Consider the following 19,810-nt stretch of genomic DNA (forward strand, 5'->3'; position numbering starts at 1 on the left):
CGTTGCTTCACAGTTATCTCTGATAATCACGATTCACAAAAGGAGCCTACCAAAATAATTTCTTTAAAAATATGAATTTTATTTAAAGGAAATTAAAAGGAAAGGGTTATTGCTGCATGGCAGTGTGTGTTAAAAGGTTAAAATTACAAGTACAGTGGTATACATTTATGTACAAATGCAGCATCAATTTTTTATCACTGACTTGTAGCTGGTATTTGATCACTTTTTTTCTTATCGTAACGTTTACGGAAATTAATTTTTTCTTCTTATGTTCTTTCCTAATTTTGGGCAACCAAGTTTTGAATTCGGACAAGTCAAAGTTTGAGATCACTTGCCGGAAGGGCAAGTGAATCTGAAAGTTAATGTCTATCCCTGGGAACACTTTTTTTGAAAGACGTCAGTCAGCATTTGACATAGTATGACTAAATTCTGCTTAAATCATTGTAAACATGTATATGTATTATGCCAACAATGCGGTAAACTTAATGACCATCAAACTATTTACAGATAAAAATTGTCTTTAAATAAACATATTGCTTAGATAATTGTTTTGACGTGTTAATGATCTTGAGCAATGGTTACTTCTTGATAAAATTATATAGTAATGCTCCAATTCTTCCAGCCATCAGAGCAGGGACCGTTTAGCAGATCTGGTAGCAGAGCACCTAGATCACTTACATTATCTGAACGACATCTTATGTCTGAACATTGATGCCCTGAATGACGTCCTGACTGACCAGATGCTGAACCGCCTACTGATTCCTCTGTATGTGTACTCACTGACCATGAGGAAACGGTCAACAGACAGGATGGTAAGGCATCATTTATAGATTATACTGTATACAGCCACAGAGTTATCTTCACCCTGTCACACTTGCAAATTATTTTGCCCTATTTTACAGATTTAGAAAAAGAGAGATAACTCTGTCTCTGTTGAATTCACCCCATTTTAAATTCGCCTGTTAACAACAAAGGCAGAATGGAAACAGGGGCAAATATTTCCCTGTATACAGTATCATCAGTGTAGCCTCATCTTTCCTAGAGATAATCTAAGTTGTGTATTTTATTATAACATGTATTACTACATGTATTACTCTAGGGTGTGAGTAGGATTTAGATAACATATGAGGGTGTTCAAGCACTTTTTTTTTAGCCTTTAGCAAGGGAGAATGACTGTCTCTTTATATTAATGAATTTACTATTAATTTATTATACAGGTTGACAGAAAACATGTCAGCTCAGTTGTATCCCTTTTCCTTTTATCTCAGGTCAGTTTCATCAATGAACACATTGCTGTAAAGCTTTCTTAGGAAATCAAAATTATTTTTAGAGATATGAGGTGTTTAATAGCAAGTATCAATTACTTATTTTCATTCTTGCAGGTGTTTTTAATTATTAGTTATGCCCCTTTAGTGAGGCAGTTGGCGGAGATTATTTTTCAAGGTGAAATCAGCTTATCTAGGAAGGAGGCTTCCCCTGAAACAGTATGTTTATATGTAATATGAAATTAAATATAGTCTAATATAGTCTATTGATTTTAACCAATAGAGATCTGAGTATTTTAAAATTATGTATAATGGAGTTATTCATAGATACTAGGGACTGCTGAAAACCATTTTTCCCCAGTATAAAAGTAGTTGTAAGAAGAAAAATGTAAAGGAAATATGGTATTTTTATTTTGCTTATTGAAACTTGACAATGTTGAATATCACAATCTTTTTACAAAAAACAAAACAGAAAGAATTTAATTGTAACTTCATGCTGTCTTTACAATTCCTGTGTAGAGAGTGAGAGAGTTTGTTCCCCCTGCTGAGAGCCTGGAGAAGACTTTGGAGAGTAACCGGGGGAGACCTGATAATATGGAAGACAATGGTACGCTAATTCAGACGGGAAATTCTGTATTTTATGCAAGAATCGAGTCTCTGTCATCGGGAAGGGGTACTGGTGATGACATGCCACCAGATTCCGGTATTTTAAATTTTTGGGACGCCATTGTTTTTTTGTTCCTTTTCTTTTGCCTCCTAAATTAGCTTCCCTCCTTCTTCTTTAGTTTTGATAGTTTTTCTTCTAACGAAGCATGTTCATTGCTAAATTATTAATGAAGGTTGAGTGTTTGTGTCTTTAATTTTTTGTAGAAAAAATGCTTAATCAAGCTGAAGGGGAAAAAAATCATATAGTAAAATTAGAATGTAAAGCTTAATTTTTAACGTAAAATTAATAAGAATTGAAGCCTTTTTATTATTAAGTGACAGTTGACGAAAAGAGATATTCCTGTCTGTGTTGCTTTCCTGATTCAGAAGAGAAATATTTTACGTGTGTAGTAAGTTCTGCTGCCCTCAGAATATTCATGGAACTGCTTCCCCTAATGGTGTTGGTCTTTTCTGCATTAGAAGTATGGAAGAATCTAATGAGATAACGTGCAGTAAACAGAGTAACTAAGCTATCTGAGCTTAGAAATTTGAAAGAATTTATTACCAGTATATTGGTTAAAAGCATTAGGCTGCAATGTTTCAAACTATATTTTTCTGTAAATGAAAGATAAATACAAATTGTGTTAATTTTAAATAAGAATATTAAACAAGTCAGAGAAGGTTTTTAAGATATATGAAAAAAAAACAATTTATGAAAAAATTGCTGCTTTGAAATAAAAATGTTCATCTAATAGTTTTTCTCACATCACCCATTTCTGCTAGAGTTCCTTTCACATTGTTTTGTAATTTCTATCGTACATGAGTTTTTTTTATTAGTTTGGTAAAATTGATTTTGCTTTTTAATTTTAGAATGAATTTTAAATTAAGAAATAAATATAATTTTTAAAGTATCTTCCATTAATACTTTTTGATAATGTGAATACAATATTCCATCAATTCAGTGCTCATATATCATCACTTTCATTAGACTAGTTGTGAATTTTTATGACTGTATATTTTAAGAACTGCCTCAGAGTCCCAGTAGTGAGGTGTTTTCTGGGGGTGAGGACATGTCGAGTCCGAATCAAAACTCAACGGACGAGGAGAAACTCCTGAGTTCACTGGGTCGAGGTCACAGGATGGAGTTACCGGGGGCAACAGATGCGGAACAAAGTCCTGCGACATTCTCTCTGGACAACAGGTAGTGGTTTAGTTTACACTATACAAATGTCTACTGTCATATTTAAGACAGAAGAGACGTGCATGTACATTGACTCCTAGGATAGTGGACTAAGTCTGTTGTTGATGAGAATTTCAATATTAATATATAGACTCCTCAGAATATAACTGTACTAATAATAATACCACAAAAACTCCATTGTATATAAGCAGTAGTTTATTCTCTGGGTTTGCTTGTTATAAAGAAACATATCAAAAAAAGGGGGGGGGGGAGAGAAAACAACAGTGATTTCTTTTAACTAATACTTCATTGTCTTTGAACATTTTTCCTAGAAAAATACGGCAGGTACCCTATGTTGAAAATGAACTAAATAAATTCAATATGAACACCTATATATGATAAAAATTTCTTCCAAAACATTTTTCATTAGTGTTTAGAGCTTCCTAAAAATCTTGTAATAAATTGAGGTTAATTTTCTGTGATAGGCCATACTTGGAGGCTGTGTTTACCGCCCTGGAATGTACTGAGAATGACTATGAAGCACTGTTTGCCCTGTGTCTTCTGTATGCCATGGGACACAATGAGGGTAGGTGGTAGAAGTATTGCTTTATTATTGAATTTAACCTTTTCTGGAAAAATTGTTAAAAGCTTAACATGCTTCATAGTTTTTTATAGTTGCATTTGGACTTGTTTTGTTTGATACATGTAATATGCATTTACATTGCTTTGTAAGAAGTTTAATTTTTATTAGGGAGTAAGAAAAATCATGCAATATTTGTCATTTGTTTTAATGCATCACAGAAGGTATAAAATGTTGTCATTATTTATTGATAGATGTAATTGGATTGAAAAATTTATGTTACCATTAAGACTTTTCCAAATGTTAATCAACAAATTCCAATTTGAAGATAATGATGAAGTGTTACAGTGTAAATTTTTTTCATGCATATAAATTGAAGTCTAAATAGTTGGAATAGTCTTATTCATGTTGTTTTGTGTATTTAGAATAGAATTGACTCTTTTTATCATTCTCACAAAGTTGTCTTATATGTGTTTTGAATAGTATGGAAGCAGGTTTGCATGAGGTGCTCAGTGTAAATATAAATGTACAGTAAATGTGAACTTTTTTGGGACAAAATTTGCGATTTTCATGTAATAAAGTATTTGTGTGGGGTTACTTTTGAAGAAGTTTAAGAATACACAAATAGGTGTAATCTGCATTATGGTACAGTACCTACACGTATATTGAAATTGGCATGCTGAACAGTTTTGCAAATTTTAAATCATTGCAAAAGTCTCAAAAATTTCCCCCAGACAATCATTTTACTTTACAGTTTGTGAGAAAGTTTTGGAGTAAATACACTGTCAAATTTCAAGATTTGAAACTTAATATGTATGTGTTGTATATCCTATGATATATTATATATCATAAATGCAACTTGAAATCTTAATCTTTGAAATACTAAGCGGTAAGATTGGTGGCTATTTTTGATAACAGTGGTTATTACTATCATTGATCAAAATTTAATTCAAATAGAATCGGTGAAATTGAAATTTATCTTGCAATTTTTTCATCTACAAATAGTGCAATTCACTTTATTCATACAATCAATTATGAAATAAGTAAATAGAATTGTGTTTGGCATTTTGCATTATATTTTCTTCTCATCAGTTTCAGATTTTAAATCTGCATGTGTCAAGCGGGAAAATATTACATATTTTTTCTATGAAATTTTTTATTATGTAGATCATATTGATATACAGTGGTATGAAAAATACTGGTGAGAAAAGATAACTTGTAAAACTTGTACATGTATTAGCAAGTCTAAGGCAAGTCCCCAGTACTGCTTCTAACCCATTTTTTTTTTTTTTTACATTAGGTCACTATAATGAAATTATATCACTCTACAAATGGTTATCCCAAAATTCCCAAGAAGGTCACTAATTTTCCAGATTTTTGTATCTGTTTACTCTGGATGCTGATATAGAATTACATGCAAGAAATAAAATCTGGGAGCCTGATACAGAATTGAACACAACTTCACCTGATCATACAATTTGATCAAAATTAATTCATTTCAAATTTGTCTAAATTGGGATAGATTTTTCTATATACCTGGGTACTCTACCTTAGAAATACCTTAGAAATATATGTGCTGACTACCGTAATAGTATCATGCACTGTGAGTTTTGTGTATTTGCATACATACATACATTTAAATTTTAAATGTGTCCAATATTTTTGTTTATAATTTGTAGGTATCCACCAGGAGTTGATGGATTCTGTTTTATTGCCAACAGAGAGATGTGAAGTATGTACTCTGTTTCTCCTTACTGTGTAGAAGGTCGAGATATTGTTTGTTGTATGAAAATGCATTCCTGTATCTTTATCAATATTTCTGATATCATATAAAATGTAATATTTCACTGTATGGTCTGTATTACAGAAATACTAGATGGCAGATTAAAATTACTATTGACATCAAGATGACAGTTGATAAAACTATTGATACTGTTTTAGGGAGTAGATAAGTTGTAGTATGACAGAAGTGAAGGCTGAGGTTTCATTTGTAATACGTTTATATCAAAGAAGATGAAATTAACAGAGTCTGAATTTGCTGGACTCATTTGAAGGGAATCCTTCATTTGTAGATGTTACTCGTGAGGAAGGTTTGAGTTAAGGACAAAATACAAACAATCTTTTTTTTCCCCAAAAAATCTTGAAAATAACTGAAGTCATTTTAATTTAAGTAAAATGAATAAGTTCATATGTATAGATTTGAATTTCTCATTCAAAGTTTCAATGTCCTATAAAGTGATGAAAAGTTGCATACTATATTTAATTAGATTTTAGGGTGATTGCAGAAAGGTAGAATTATGAATATCATGGAAAGTTTATATTTTCTTGATATTTTAGAAAACAGTTATTTTCATCATTACAATCAAATACATATAGGTCATAAAATATATGCTAATATATCCTTCTTTTTTTTTTTTTTGATATCATCTGTCCTTAAAAAAGACATTACTTGAATGACATGATTTATTCAATGAAAGTAGAATAGAACCCCAAACTTGGAAGAATTATAGACATTTAAGAAACAGCAAGTAGGGAAGACATAGGGACTTGGATATTTAGTTCCTTATAATAACCAAGATTGTTTTAATCCATATAAGAAAATGTTATGAATTGAGAGATGGGAAAAAGATATAATTTCCTTACAACCAAGATTACCTTAGAACAGAATTTCTTTTAAGCAAGTTTTACAGTATGAAAGAAAGTCAACATAATATGATTATCAAAATCATATGTTTTAGTTAGATTTACTTTTTTGTTCCTCATCTAAGTACAGAAGTCTTTTTTTGAGTTTATTTTTATCCTTGAACAAATTATTGTCAAATGTTTACAGGAGGCGTATTGTGTATTTCATTGATTTTTAATCTTAACATCATTTCTTACTGTCTGTCAGATGGCAATGCAATTGGCAAAAACAAAAATTTAATTTTCAGATGTTAGGTTGGCAATACATACAGTTGAACTCTTGTATCTTGAACACTGATATTTCGAATTCCATGGAAAAGTCAAAGTGATTTGAAAGTCCCAACTACTTATTCTTTAAGTATTTAACCCCTGATATCTTGAATCCTCTGATATCTCGAAGTTTTTTCGCGGTCACATCGAGTTTGAAATAACGAGATTTGACTGTACTAATTACTGGGTTTGCTTAAGTCTTAACAGTAAAGGGAATTAAACTCAGTGAATTAAAACCTTACTTAATTATTCTTACAGACAAAAGATCACTATAATGTGGCCCTGGTTGAATGCCTCATCAGGATCATTACATTAGCCTGTCAACATGGTAAGTTATTGTAACACCTCCTCAGGATCATTACATTAGCCTGTCAACACAGTAAGTTATTGTATCACCTCCTCAGGATCATTACATTAGCCTGTCAACACAGTAACTTTTTGCAACACCTCCTCAGGATCATTACATTAGCCTGTCAACACAGTAAGTTATTGTAATGCTTCCTCAGAATCATTACATTAGCCTGTCAACACAGTAAGTTATTGTAACACCTCATCAGGATCATTACATTAGCCTGTCAACACGGTAAGTTATTGTAACGCCTCATCAGGATCATTACACTAGCCTGTCAACACAGTAAGTTATTGTAACGCCTCATAAGGATCATTACATTAGCCTGTCAACATAGTAAGTTTTTGTAACGCCTCCTCAGGATTGTCAACACAGTAAGTTATTGTAACGCCTCCTCAGGATCATTACATTAGCCTGTCAACACCGTAAGTTTTTGTAATGCCTCCTCAGAATTATTACACTAGCCTGTCAACACAGTTAGTTATTGTAACACCTCATCAGGATCATTACATTAGCCTGTCAACATAGTAAGTTAATTTACATTGTTCTTTGGTTTGTTGTTACAGTTAAACTTTGAATGGAAGTTCACTTTTATTCTCTGTAAAGAATGTTTTATCTCAACTTCACAAATACTGTAATTCCTTGGACTAAAATATATCCTTTTGTCCTTTCAATACCTCAAAAAATGTGTATAACACGAAGAAAGAATTCAGATTTATCAGTTTTGTTAGCTGAATGTTTTTTGTGTTTTAGGAAGTAAAGTCCGTTTGGCTACCTTGGAGTTGACAATCCGACTACTAAAGCTGTTAGTATACAAACAGGACCAATCATTTCTACAAGACCGACACCTGGCCTGTATAGAAAATGCTAGAGAATGTAGCACTCAACTGCTCAGAAACTTCTACAAGGTAAACTGTTTAAAACAAAACGGTTACTGATCATTTGATAAAAAAAACATATATTATTCACTTTACAATTACTAGACACTACTTTCTCAGTGAAATGGATTATAGTTTACAAATTTGATATTTTTCCGGTGAAATGGACTATAGTTCACAAATTTTACTATTTTCTAACTGAGATGGACTATTGTTTACAATTTTAACTACTTTCTCAGTGAGATTGACTATTGTTCACAAATTTGTCTTTTTTCTCATTGAGATGGACTAAAGTTTACAAAATTTGAAAGCCTACAATCCAGTTGGAGTTATTCCACTATACTTGAAAAAAGGAATGTTAGAGCATTACTGATTGAACTACAATGTATTTGCAAACAATATTTCTGTTATCAGTATATTAATAATAAGTTATTTTAATAACGAACCAATGGGCCCAGCAGCTCACATGAGTAACTGTTTTGAAAATGAAGAATCCAGCAATAATTATTCAGGAAGGATAACTCCCTTCCATCTGAGAGGTTGCATTTCTGGTTTTGGAGAGTTATCATTCTTTAGCTATACTTTCATTTCAGAGTGAAGAAATTTTCCTGGATATGTTTGAGGATGAATATACACAAATGATTGTAAGCAATTTTCAAAGTACAGACTTGCATTTAGTGTAATATTGATTAAAAGAAAAATAAAAATAGTATTTTTGTTTCACGAAAGAGACAGGTTTAAATAAGTGCAAATTATCTTGTATGCTATAACTTACAAAAAGAAATATTTAAAAATCTTTAAATTTATTTCTATGTATAAAAAAAAATCTAACAGACAGTGAAAGTGGTTGCACTTGGATAACCATATTTTAAAATCCTTTAATTTAATTGCATAATAGTTTCTTCACAAAATGATTAAATTCAGTCAAATGCATACTAAGTACTATTTAAATTTCTATGCATTTTATTTGCTCATTTTACATAAAAACCTTTCTACTTCTAAGAAAATATGAAATGATTTTTAAAATAGTTTTAGGAGTCAAAGCAGGTCATACAGTTATTCAAATTCTAAATGTGATGAAGGGAATTAAATGTTATTTACAAGTTATTTCTATGAAAAATTATGTACATGTATGTCCGTGCTCTGCTACATTGTAGAAATATCATGAGGATAAAAACAAATCCAGACATTGGCCTTATAAGCAAGAAAACAACATATTCATTTTTCTGAGAAAATTTATGTACTACTGTAACCACAATATAACCTAACAAGTTCAGATAAAGTCGTGTAAAGCTCTTCTTAATGTGGAAAAAAAACTTAGAATGAAGATAAAATCTTAAAGGTGACTTTGAAGCATTTTAAAGAAGAAAAACAAATCAACATGAAAACTTGACAGTTTGTCATTGCATCAGATTACAGAGAATGCTTTTTAATTCACTTAATGAACCATGTTTTGGTTTAAAATAGAAAAAAGGTTTACTATTTTGGTTGATGTTTTTTTTTAAATGAATCTTTAACCTTCTCACACTAAGTGTGTATTTTTGCTATTTGATAATTTGTTTCTAATTTTTGAACTTTTTTCTGAAACTCTACCAAATCATTTTTAAAGATCTTGGTATTTAACTTCTATGTTAGTCAATGATCTCACCCCTACGAGACTTTGTGATTGTGGCAAAATTCTCTGAATTTATCCAAAAAAAATGTTATAAATACAAGTTGTCAAACATACTCAAGTTATGGTAGTTAATGCAAAATGTCTTAAATGTTCTACAAGGACAAACAAGATGAGACACTGTGTTTCAGTAACTACATGTAAATACCAGTAAAACTGAATAGTGGCTTTATCACACAGTTTTTCTTTTGTGTAAAAGTTCAAAAAAAAAAATTGAAAATGGTTTTACCATTCTATATAATTGAACTTTATAAGAACCACATGCCAATTAACTTTTGATAATGGTACAGTTAAACTTTGGTATCTTGAACATCGATATCTCAAATACCATGGATAAGTTGATTTGATTTGGAAGTCCCAACTACTTATTCTTTAAAAATTTTACCCAAGATATCTTGAAGCCTTGGATATCTCAAATTTTTTTCTCAGTCCCATCGAGTTTGAGATAATTAGGTTTGACTGTATATAATCTCCAAGCATTTCCAGAGATACTGGACACAGTTAGAGGCAGCAATTTTATTTGAAACAGTCCCTTTTAAATCTTTGATCGACTTCTGAATTTCTTAATCTGTCTTTGAACAAATATTTTTATAAACTTTTAAATTATATCATGAGTGAACACTTGACATTTCACCCATATCAGCTTTCCAAAAAGTTTGCCTGACTACAGCTGTTTGTCTTTCCAAGAAAGATAATTGTAAGAGTGTTAAAATCTATAACACTTTTGTAACACTTGAACAGTTTTTGCTTGAGATGAATTTTTTTAAATAGAAACTGATGCTAAACATATCTCCTACATATCCTCATATAAAATAAATAAATCCGGTGGAACAGGGTCAGAATTGAGGATTATTCCCTAAAGATTTTATTCAAGTCCTAGATTGGTTATTTAAAATAATGCTAGGTCATTGCTTTAGTTGTATGTGTAAAATAAAATTGCATAATTATGTTAATGATAGTCCTTTCAGGGAGAGAATTAAGCAGTTTATATTGATGCATTTTGTATAAAAGGCATTCTAATGAAATTCTGAAAATGTCAAACTGAGATTAACCTCCCTCCACCATTTCTTTATTTAACCACCCTTTGAAAACATGATTGTTCTTTTTCCAAGTGATATTTTTGGGCTCTGAACTTCGACAATACCAAGCAAAGGAACTTGTCTTGAATTGTACTGAAGATGGAATGCTGGGAACATTTTGTACAAGTTTAATACTACAATATGGGCAAAAATGACGTTAAATATCAATACAGTCACTGGAGACATTTTGCACAAGTTTAGTACTAAAATTTAGGCAAAAATGACATTAAATATCAATATAGTCACTGGAGTTTTCATCCTTGAAACAAAGATTGTGTAAGTTTCATTAAAAATGTCAATTCATTACGTATATAGATACCCAAACAAATAGAAAATTTATAGGAGTCATATAAGCTGACTGGAAATTACACAAGTGAACTAATTTACAAATCGAGTCCAGAAATTAGGAGATTTTTGGATTGTTTGGGGGAAAATCGGATCAAAAGCATAACCCATTGTGTCATAAAAAATAATAGGGTTACAGGTCTATTACCAGGCAATATTGGGTGAGTTGGCAACTATGATGGGATACCACAATGAAGAGTCAGACATTGACATGTTGTGCCAATTGTGTCAGTCTTTGTCAACTTAATAAGAGACCATATAATATTCCAGAAATAATGAACTATTCCATTAATATTAAATGTTAATTGTCTTTGTCAATTTTGCAAGAGAAGCTACATGATACTCATTATAATGCCTGTCTTTTGTGTGATTGAAAGGAGCAACATCTCCATTTGTGTGGCTGCAACACATCATTATACTTTTATCAAAACTTCAATCAGAAAATTTACATCAAATATACAGATATTTTTAAGATATGGTGAATTTTGTTTATATAACTAAAATTTCCACATTTTTGAACAAAGTAAATCATGGCTTTATTTAAGGTAACCTAAATCCCTCTGGTGCTGGAATAAAAATCTTGATTTCCTTGTCTTCTATTAGACAGTCTCTTAAAATTCAAAATGCCCAGTAAGGTCTGGATCAAAATTGTCACATTCTTTTCTCTTTCATATTAAGTTTAGGTGAGGACCAATATAACAGCCAAGTTGATAACATATTACAATAAAACACCTGGAGACTAAATGTAATTACAAATGAGGTAATTAAGCCTTGAACCAAAATCTGAAAATAATCATAAATAAATGTCTTAAGTCATTTATATGTACATTTATTGCAGAATCGTCCTCTTAATGTTGAGTATTTGACAATGGATGCCTCCATCTTGCTACCCCCTACAGGGACACCCTTAACAGGGATTGACTTTAACAAAAGATTGCCATGTGGGGAAGTGGAACGTTCCAGAAGGGTATGTCAATGCATAATGTTTTTGGTCTCCTCATCTGTCCATATCACATTCAGTTCTTTGATGTTTTACTGGCAGATTTTGTTTTTGAAAATATTTCTGATTTGGTCACTTTTTAGCTTTCATAGGCGAGATGAGCTTATGCTATGCCTCATGTATTGCCCACGGAAGCAGATCCATTCTAGATTAATTATAAAACCTACCCTGACTAAAATTGCGTGAATGATGCATCGAGTGATGCACACCATCAGACTTTATTCATATACATCAGACGTATATTTCGCCATATGATTGATCGAGTTTTAGCTTTTTTGAGCAAATCCATCCCTATTTTATCCAGAGCTAAATGCTCAGACTTGAAGGAATGATGCATCTACGGATGCATGAATCCTTTGGATGATAAATGGATCCAATAAACCAACAGTCAAACCTCTTTATCTCAAACTTGAAGATATATGAGGATTTGAGATAAAAAACATAATGGAAAATTAGTAAGGCCGAAAATATCAATCTTTAGTTTCTTAGGCCAAAAATTTCAAAATGCAGCTGACTTTTTTTTAAGCAGGTGTTATATCTCTTTTTTCTTGTCAACAAATAATGATAGCAAATGAACTTTACTGTTTTGTAATCTCTACTTTTTGATACTCAATAAACTAAAAAAAATATGCTTTTTAAAACTTTTTAAATAAAAGTTTATTGATAAAATGTTGTAAAATAAATATATTGTACATAATTGAAAAGGATTTTTAGAAAAATGGGAGAACAAGGCCTTAAAAAATTAATGACTAGGTTCTCAGGCTGGCTCACATCTCATTTAACAATGTGCATTACCCATTTTTATCCTCAAATTAGTAATATAAAATTTCTCTCATGAGCTGGTAGGGTGCCAGAAAAAAATCAGTATTTCCTGTCCGCATTTTGACCGCAGTTTAGATACTCCATTCAGTTAAACATTTGACAAACATCAAGATGATCCAGACTTTTGGCCTAGTTTAAAATCTCAGATATGGCTGTTGAGTTATCAGATTAAGGTATCAAGATTAAAATTTTTTAAAAAAGTCTCCCTTCTGCATTTATATTTGAGAAAACTGGCCTGAGAACCAAGTTATTAATTTTTTAGGCTTAATTCAAATTTCTTTTTCAGCCTGAAAAAATAGAAAATAGAGTTATTCCCCTTTTCAATATCTGAATAAGATTGATCAATGGGGCAATGTATTTAACTGATGTGGTGGTTCCCGAGGAATTAAATAGTAATATTTTTTGGCCTTGGGATTGCCAAATCATTTTGTCATATCCCATGTATAGGAGATTTCGTTAAACGAGATAACGAAATTCAACTGTATGTTTCTGGTAAGTGGCCAAATGAGAGTTTTTTAAGCAGGTCCTTTCCTAAGTAACCATATGTCCTACCTTGACCAAACGTGCATAGATAATGCATCTAGTACAGATTAAGATGTCCAAAGTGACTTATTTTTAATTGTTTAATGAAAGATTAGTGGTAAACTTAATTGCAGCTACTGGATCTTATGGAACATTTATCTTAGGCCAAAGTGAATTAAATCTATGTTTTACATCCCCACTTGGGTAGGTTTTAATGAAGTCCAGGGAAGAACTAGTGGATCTTATGGAACATTTATCTTAGGCTATAGTAAAATAATTTAATTTTGTTTGTATTTTAGCCTCTGATTGGTTAATATCCAAAAAGGAACACAAATTATTTCTGTATAACCTGGTTTGGTACGGGGACACACCCCCCTGACAACCAGCTGAATCATCTGTATCCATACTGTCCTCTCATTTCCAGGTCTCGGGATTCATAGAAAATTCCAGATTTAATAAATGTACCTTTACTTTCAAACAATAATTCGATCTTACCACATGTAACCAAACAACATGGCTGCTAGGCCTATGTATCAGTTTTTACCTCCCCTCGATTCCCATCACTTCCGTTACTTCCGTTACTATGGTTGTATTATTGAGCGGCAAATTTGAACTAATAAAAAATAACGAAATTTTACACCCATAGTTATTTAATGATTTTAAAATTAAATGATAAGGAATGACTCTAGTTCTTGGCCAAATTATTCGAGTATAACCTGGTTTGGGTCAGTTTACACTGTTTTATAATCCGCTTCACGGATTATAAAGCGTAAACTGACCCAAACCAGGTTATACTCGAATAATTTGGCCAAGAATTAGAGTCATTCCTAAATTAAATCTTTGTTTTACATCCCCGTTTGGGTAGGTTTTAATGAAGTCCAGGGGAAAAAAAACACAGGTTTGTCATGTTTTAAATAATTTCTCTCTGTTTTTTTATGGAAATATTGTAATCCAGTAAATTTGAAGGCTACGTTATTCTTAATCTTTTAGAGAAATAGGAATAAATCAAAAACCTAAATAGGAAAGCAGAAATGTTTTCTGTCATATTAATGCTAATGTGTGATTTATAAATCAATATTTTTTCTGATTATTGAAAAGTTTTTTTGGTGACTGGAGGATTTCTTTTTAAAGAATTAAGGGATGTAGAACAAAGTTATTATTTACCACGGCCTTATCTGTGACTTATTTTGCCTTACTTATAAGTAACATTTGTTGTTGTGAGGTTTGCTTATTGAGCCTTTCCAAGTGAATTCCCTTTATTCTCCAAGTGAAATTTAATTCTTGATTCTTCATGACAGTGTGACATCTCATGATCTTATTTAAAATTAGTTATGCAACTAATTCCAAGAAGCATTTTTCTAAATTGCAGTAATTTACCAGTGCAGATGCATGTTTAATTATTTTGAAGGTCGTAAATATAGACTGTCCTGTTATTGTAAAGAATTAGATGCAAAACCTAGGTGTCCATATGTCATTTACTGCTTAAGGTATCCATACGTCAGTTTAGTGCTCTTAAGTCCTTCTTGGAACTTTTTTTTTTTTTTTAATTTGCGTATCTAAATTTTTGGCTCTAATTTTGTACATTCTTATGCAGATTTAAAGTAATACAGCTTTTTAAAGCATTCAGTGATATTTGTAGGATATGTGTTATAAATGGATGGTTTGTGTATTTCTGAAAGTGGTCATACATTTTTGTGGAATTTTAAATGTTATAACTAAAAATTTAAGGAAATGGGGAACATTTTTGTACTTTACCTGTATATTTGAAACATTTCTCATCAGATTTTATGAAAATTGCAGACATTTATCTTTCCACAAATTAAAGAAATTAATGAATTTGTTTTTAAAGTTAGCTCTATTTTTATATGACTAGATGTAGAAATATAAATCTTTCAACACAGTTTATCAATTTAAGTAGCTTCATTCAAGATTTAAAATGTTTCCCTTTGGTCATTTTACAACTTAAATCCAACATTTAAGTATGTGTTTATATGTTTTAATGCCCCACCATGAATATGGCCGGAGCACATTGTGTTTGTCATGTCTTCCATCCTTCCGTTCTTCCGTCTGTCCTTCCGTCACGCTTTGCATTTAGCTTATTTCAAAGCTCATTTTCAAAGAAACTATCCAAGATATTTTCATCAAACTTCATATGCTGATTGATATTGATGAGAGCTATGCAACAACATTTTTTGACTTGACCTTTCTTTTGACCTTGACCTCACTTTCTATGATGTCGAGCTCTTGGATCTCGAATGTCATCTAGCAAGCGCCCAGTTGAAATCGCGAACGGATGTACGCGACCGAATGTGTCAGTCGATGCATCAGCAATAGAAAATAGCAATAGCTATAAACCAATTTCTTTGAAAACGCTCACAGTGAATAATAGCTTGAAAATAAAATTGCATCAATTATATCTGCAGTTAATTCTATTGCAAAACAACGATATTATGTTTTATTTTCACACAAGAAAAACGTGATGGTTGTTGCGGATGAATTTCTACAAAAGGGTGCGTCGCATGACATGAATAACATTTCGGAACGATAACCATGTAACAAAAACAACACAACAGGCGGTAAAATAATTACAAAATTACATAAACAAGAAAATGCTACAAGACTAAAAAGATTGAATTTCTAAATCTTAGCTTTACTTATGCAATCTTCTAACCAACTTTATCCTAAAAACCGATGATATTGACCTGTATTACTATATTTTTCCATTTCCCAGTATACCATATACCACGCCCTATCGTTAACTCGATCATACTTGTAACAGAGATGAGTCATGGTTGTAGTTTAGATGCAATCACTAATACAATGCTTTGACATTGGCAATTAGAAAGAATGTTATATAAATTCATGAAATCCTTCATAGTTCTTCAATTGACTGAAAAGAATTTAGCATGAACATGTTCGACGGTGTCTGGTCAATTCGAACCCTGCTCCGTTCGGACCATGACATAAGGCCCCAGACTGTAATTGTGATATTATGTTTAAAACTATTTTTATGCCCCGCCATGAATATGGCCGGGGCATATAGTGTTTGTCATGTCCGTCTTCCGTCCTTCCGTCCTTCCGTCCTTCTGTCCTTCCGTCTGTCCTTCCGTCACACTTTGCGTTTAGCTCTGTTCAAAGCTCAGTTTCAAAGAAACTATCCAAGATATTTTTATCAAACTTCATATGCTGATAGATATTGATGAGGGCTATGCAACTGCATCAACATTTTTTGACCTTGACCTTTCCTTTGACCTTGACCTCACTTTTCTTAAATTAGTGTTTAGCTCAGTTTTAAAGATACCATTCAAGATAGTGTAATCAAACTTCATATGTTGATACATACTGATGTAAGCTATTCAATTGCATCAACATTTTTTTGACTTTGACCTTTCTTTTGACCTTGACCTCACTTTTCTTAAATTAATGTTTAGCTCTGTTTTAATGAAACCATTCATGATACTTTTAACAAACTTCATATGCTGATACATACTGATGAGAGCTATTCAACTGCATCAATATTTTTTACCTTGACCATTCCTTTGACCTTGACCTCACTTTTCTTAAATAAGTTTTTAGCTCAATTTTAAAGATACCATTCAAGATAGTGTTATCAAACTTCATATGCTGATACATACTGATGAGAGCTATTCAACTGCATCAACATTTTTTGACCTTGACCTTTCCTTTGACCTTGACCTCACTTTTCTTAAATTAGTGTCAAACTTAATATGCTGATACATACTGATGAGAGCTATTCAACTGCATCAATATTTTTTGACCTTGACCTTTCCTTTGACCTTGACCTCACTTTTCTTAAATTAGTGTTTAGCTCAGTTTTTTAAGAAACCATTCATAATATTTTCATCAAACTTCATATGCTAATACATACTGATGTAACCTTTTCAACTGCATCAACATTTTTTGACCTTGACCTTTCCTTTGACCTTGACCTCACTTTTCTTAAATTAGTGTCAAACTTCATATGCTGATACATACTGATGAGAGCTATTCAACTGCATCAATATTTTTTGACCTTGACCTTTCCTTTGACCTTGACCTCACTTTTCTTAAATTAGTGTTTAGCTCAGTTTTAAAGAAACCATTCATAATATTTTCATCAAACTTCATATGCTAATACATACTGATGTAACCTTTTCAACTACATCAACATTTTTTGATCTTGACCTTTCCGTTGATCTTGACCTCACTTTTCTTAAATTAGTTTCTGAATCAAACGTCATATGCTGATACATACTGATGTAAGCTATTCAACTGCAGCAATATTTTTTGACCTTGACCTTTCCTTTGACCTTGACCTCACTTTTCTCAATTTGTGTTAAAATGTTGCATTACTAATATACCCTTGGCGGGGCATTCATGTCCTATGGACATATTTCTAGTTTTTATTATGTCTACTGAGTCACTCACTTGACTTATTGCTACATGCATCTTCAAATTCAAAAAGATCTTTTGAAAGTATTTTCTTTTTCGACGCCATTGAAGCCTTTCAGGCTTTTGATCTTAAATTAGTGTTTAGCTCAGTTTAAAAGAAACCATTCAGGATAGTGTAATCAAACTTCATATGCTGATACATACTGATGAGAGCTATTCAACTGCATCAAAATTTTTTGACCTTGACCTTTCCTTTGACCTTGACTTCACTTTTCTTAAATAAGTGTTTAGCTCAGTTTTAAAGAAACCATTCAAGATATTTTTTTAACAAACTTCATATGCTGATACATACTGATGAGAGCTATTCAACTGCATCAACATTTTTTGACTTGACCTTTCCTTTGACCTTGACCTTACTTTACTTAAATTAGTGTTTAGCTCAGTTTAAAAGAAACCATTCGGGATAGTATTATCAAACTTCATATGCTGACACATACCGATGAGAGCTATTCAACTGCATCAACATTTTTTGACTTGACCTTTTCTTTGACCTTGACCTCACTTTTCTTAAATTAACTTCATATGTTGATACATACTGATGTAATACTGATGCAATTCAACTGCATCAACATTTTTGACCTTGACCTTTCATTTGACCTTGACCTCATTTTTATCAATTTGTGTTTAACTCAGTTTTAAAGAAACCATTCAAAATATTTTTATCAAACTTAATATGCTGATACGTATATGTGAGAACTATTCAACTGCATCAAAAATGTTTGACCTTGAACTTTACTGTGACCTTGACCTCACTTTTCTTAAATTTGCATTTTGCTTAGTTTAAAAAAAAAACCCATTTAAGATATATTTATTTAAGCTTATGCACTTTCACATAATTTGGTGAGAATTTATCATCTATATCCAACTTTTTAGATTTCAATTTTAAAGAAACTATTCAAGATATTCTCATCAAATTTCATAAACTAATACAAATTTTCATGTTGCATTACTAATATACCCTTTGCAGGGCATTCATGTCCTATGGACATATTTTTAGTTCCTTTTATTTATTTATTTTTTGGTCATTGATTTCCTGGAGGTTCAAAATTGAGTGTGCTTGCATACATTTGTGTAGAAATAAAGTGCTCTGAATCATGAACGAGTGACAGCAGCAAATATATGTGGTAACAATAATTAGTCCTGTTTCATGTTACGATGTAAATCTCAAGTGACTGAAGTGATTCCTACTAAAAAAAAAGGCTCTGTTTCTCAAGATGGTAAAAGGAAATATAATATTTGACACTGAAGAAAGTATGATGAAATCTGATAGACTGAAGTGGAAAATAATAAATAAAAAAAAAATTAATAGTCAGCCCAGCAAAACATTGATTTTTCCAGATATTTTTTGTGTGTCTATATGATGAAATTTACTTTTCAAAGAAATATTGTGTTTAAACTCTGATATAGAGAAAAATTGCATATCTTGTTCCTCTGTTAACCTCATAGTATGTTTCTGGAAAACTAATCCTTTATCACTGGAAAAAAGGAAAGTAAAATTCTGTGAAAGAACAAAATTAGTATATATTGATTATTTATTTAACCCTGCAAGCTTGTTTATCTGGAATTCTAGGTTCCATATCCGAACAGTCTTTTTTCACCTCAATATGTATTTTATGTTATATTTTGGTTCATTTGTCCGGATGGTAATTTTTAATTGGTCTGTCAACTCGGCTCAGATTATTTGAGTTGGGGGTTAATTGTTGTAAAAACACTGGCCTGCCTGTTTTGTTTAAAAAGACAATAACCTCTGACTTGTTAACAGTGATTTGCTGCAAGTTTCCTTGTAAGTCAACTGATACACAAAGACTCTCACTTCTCTGACATGTATTGCATACGTTTTGTTTAGGGAAAATATTTTAAAGATCAAAATTTTTTTTTTGTTATAGTCGAATATATTTTTTTACTGTTAGAATACACTATAGTACAATGAAGCAACACTGGTTGTATGTATTGAAATATTTTTGAGATGACTTCAAAGTTTTATAATATCATGTTAGTATGCACTGTATTTTATATACAGATTGGATTCTGTAATTTGATGACATAAAATCACATTCAAAATGACACAT

The 19,810-nt window shown here is 31.6% G+C and overlaps 2 protein-coding genes across 3 annotated transcripts in view; one reads left to right on the forward strand and one right to left on the reverse strand.

The window, feature by feature from the left end:
* LOC133190276 (coiled-coil domain-containing protein 96-like) overlaps positions 1-19,810 on the reverse strand; it is a 266,577-nt gene that overhangs the window by 21,573 nt on the left and 225,194 nt on the right. The window lies entirely within an intron of this gene.
* LOC133190275 (protein CLEC16A-like) overlaps positions 1-19,810 on the forward strand; it is a 117,559-nt gene that overhangs the window by 7,523 nt on the left and 90,226 nt on the right. The window contains exons 8-18 of one of the 2 annotated variants that reach the window (XM_061325794.1): positions 623-812; positions 1,218-1,268; positions 1,383-1,484; positions 1,785-1,968; positions 2,934-3,111; positions 3,576-3,676; positions 5,350-5,402; positions 6,881-6,950; positions 7,725-7,879; positions 8,443-8,493; positions 11,784-11,912. In XM_061325794.1, coding sequence (XP_061181778.1) covers positions 623-812; positions 1,218-1,268; positions 1,383-1,484; positions 1,785-1,968; positions 2,934-3,111; positions 3,576-3,676; positions 5,350-5,402; positions 6,881-6,950; positions 7,725-7,879; positions 8,443-8,493; positions 11,784-11,912 — 1,264 coding nt within the window. The remainder of the gene's footprint in view (positions 1-622; positions 813-1,217; positions 1,269-1,382; positions 1,485-1,784; positions 1,969-2,933; positions 3,112-3,575; positions 3,677-5,349; positions 5,403-6,880; positions 6,951-7,724; positions 7,880-8,442; positions 8,494-11,783; positions 11,913-19,810) is intronic. The other variant, XM_061325795.1, reaches the window with a different exon arrangement.

This window comes from Saccostrea echinata, unplaced genomic scaffold, assembly GCF_033153115.1.
Source record: "Saccostrea echinata isolate AGI-Se365-2 ecotype Australia unplaced genomic scaffold, CSIRO_AGI_Sech_v1 ptg000022l, whole genome shotgun sequence".
Lineage (NCBI taxonomy): Eukaryota > Metazoa > Mollusca > Bivalvia > Ostreida > Ostreidae > Saccostrea > Saccostrea echinata.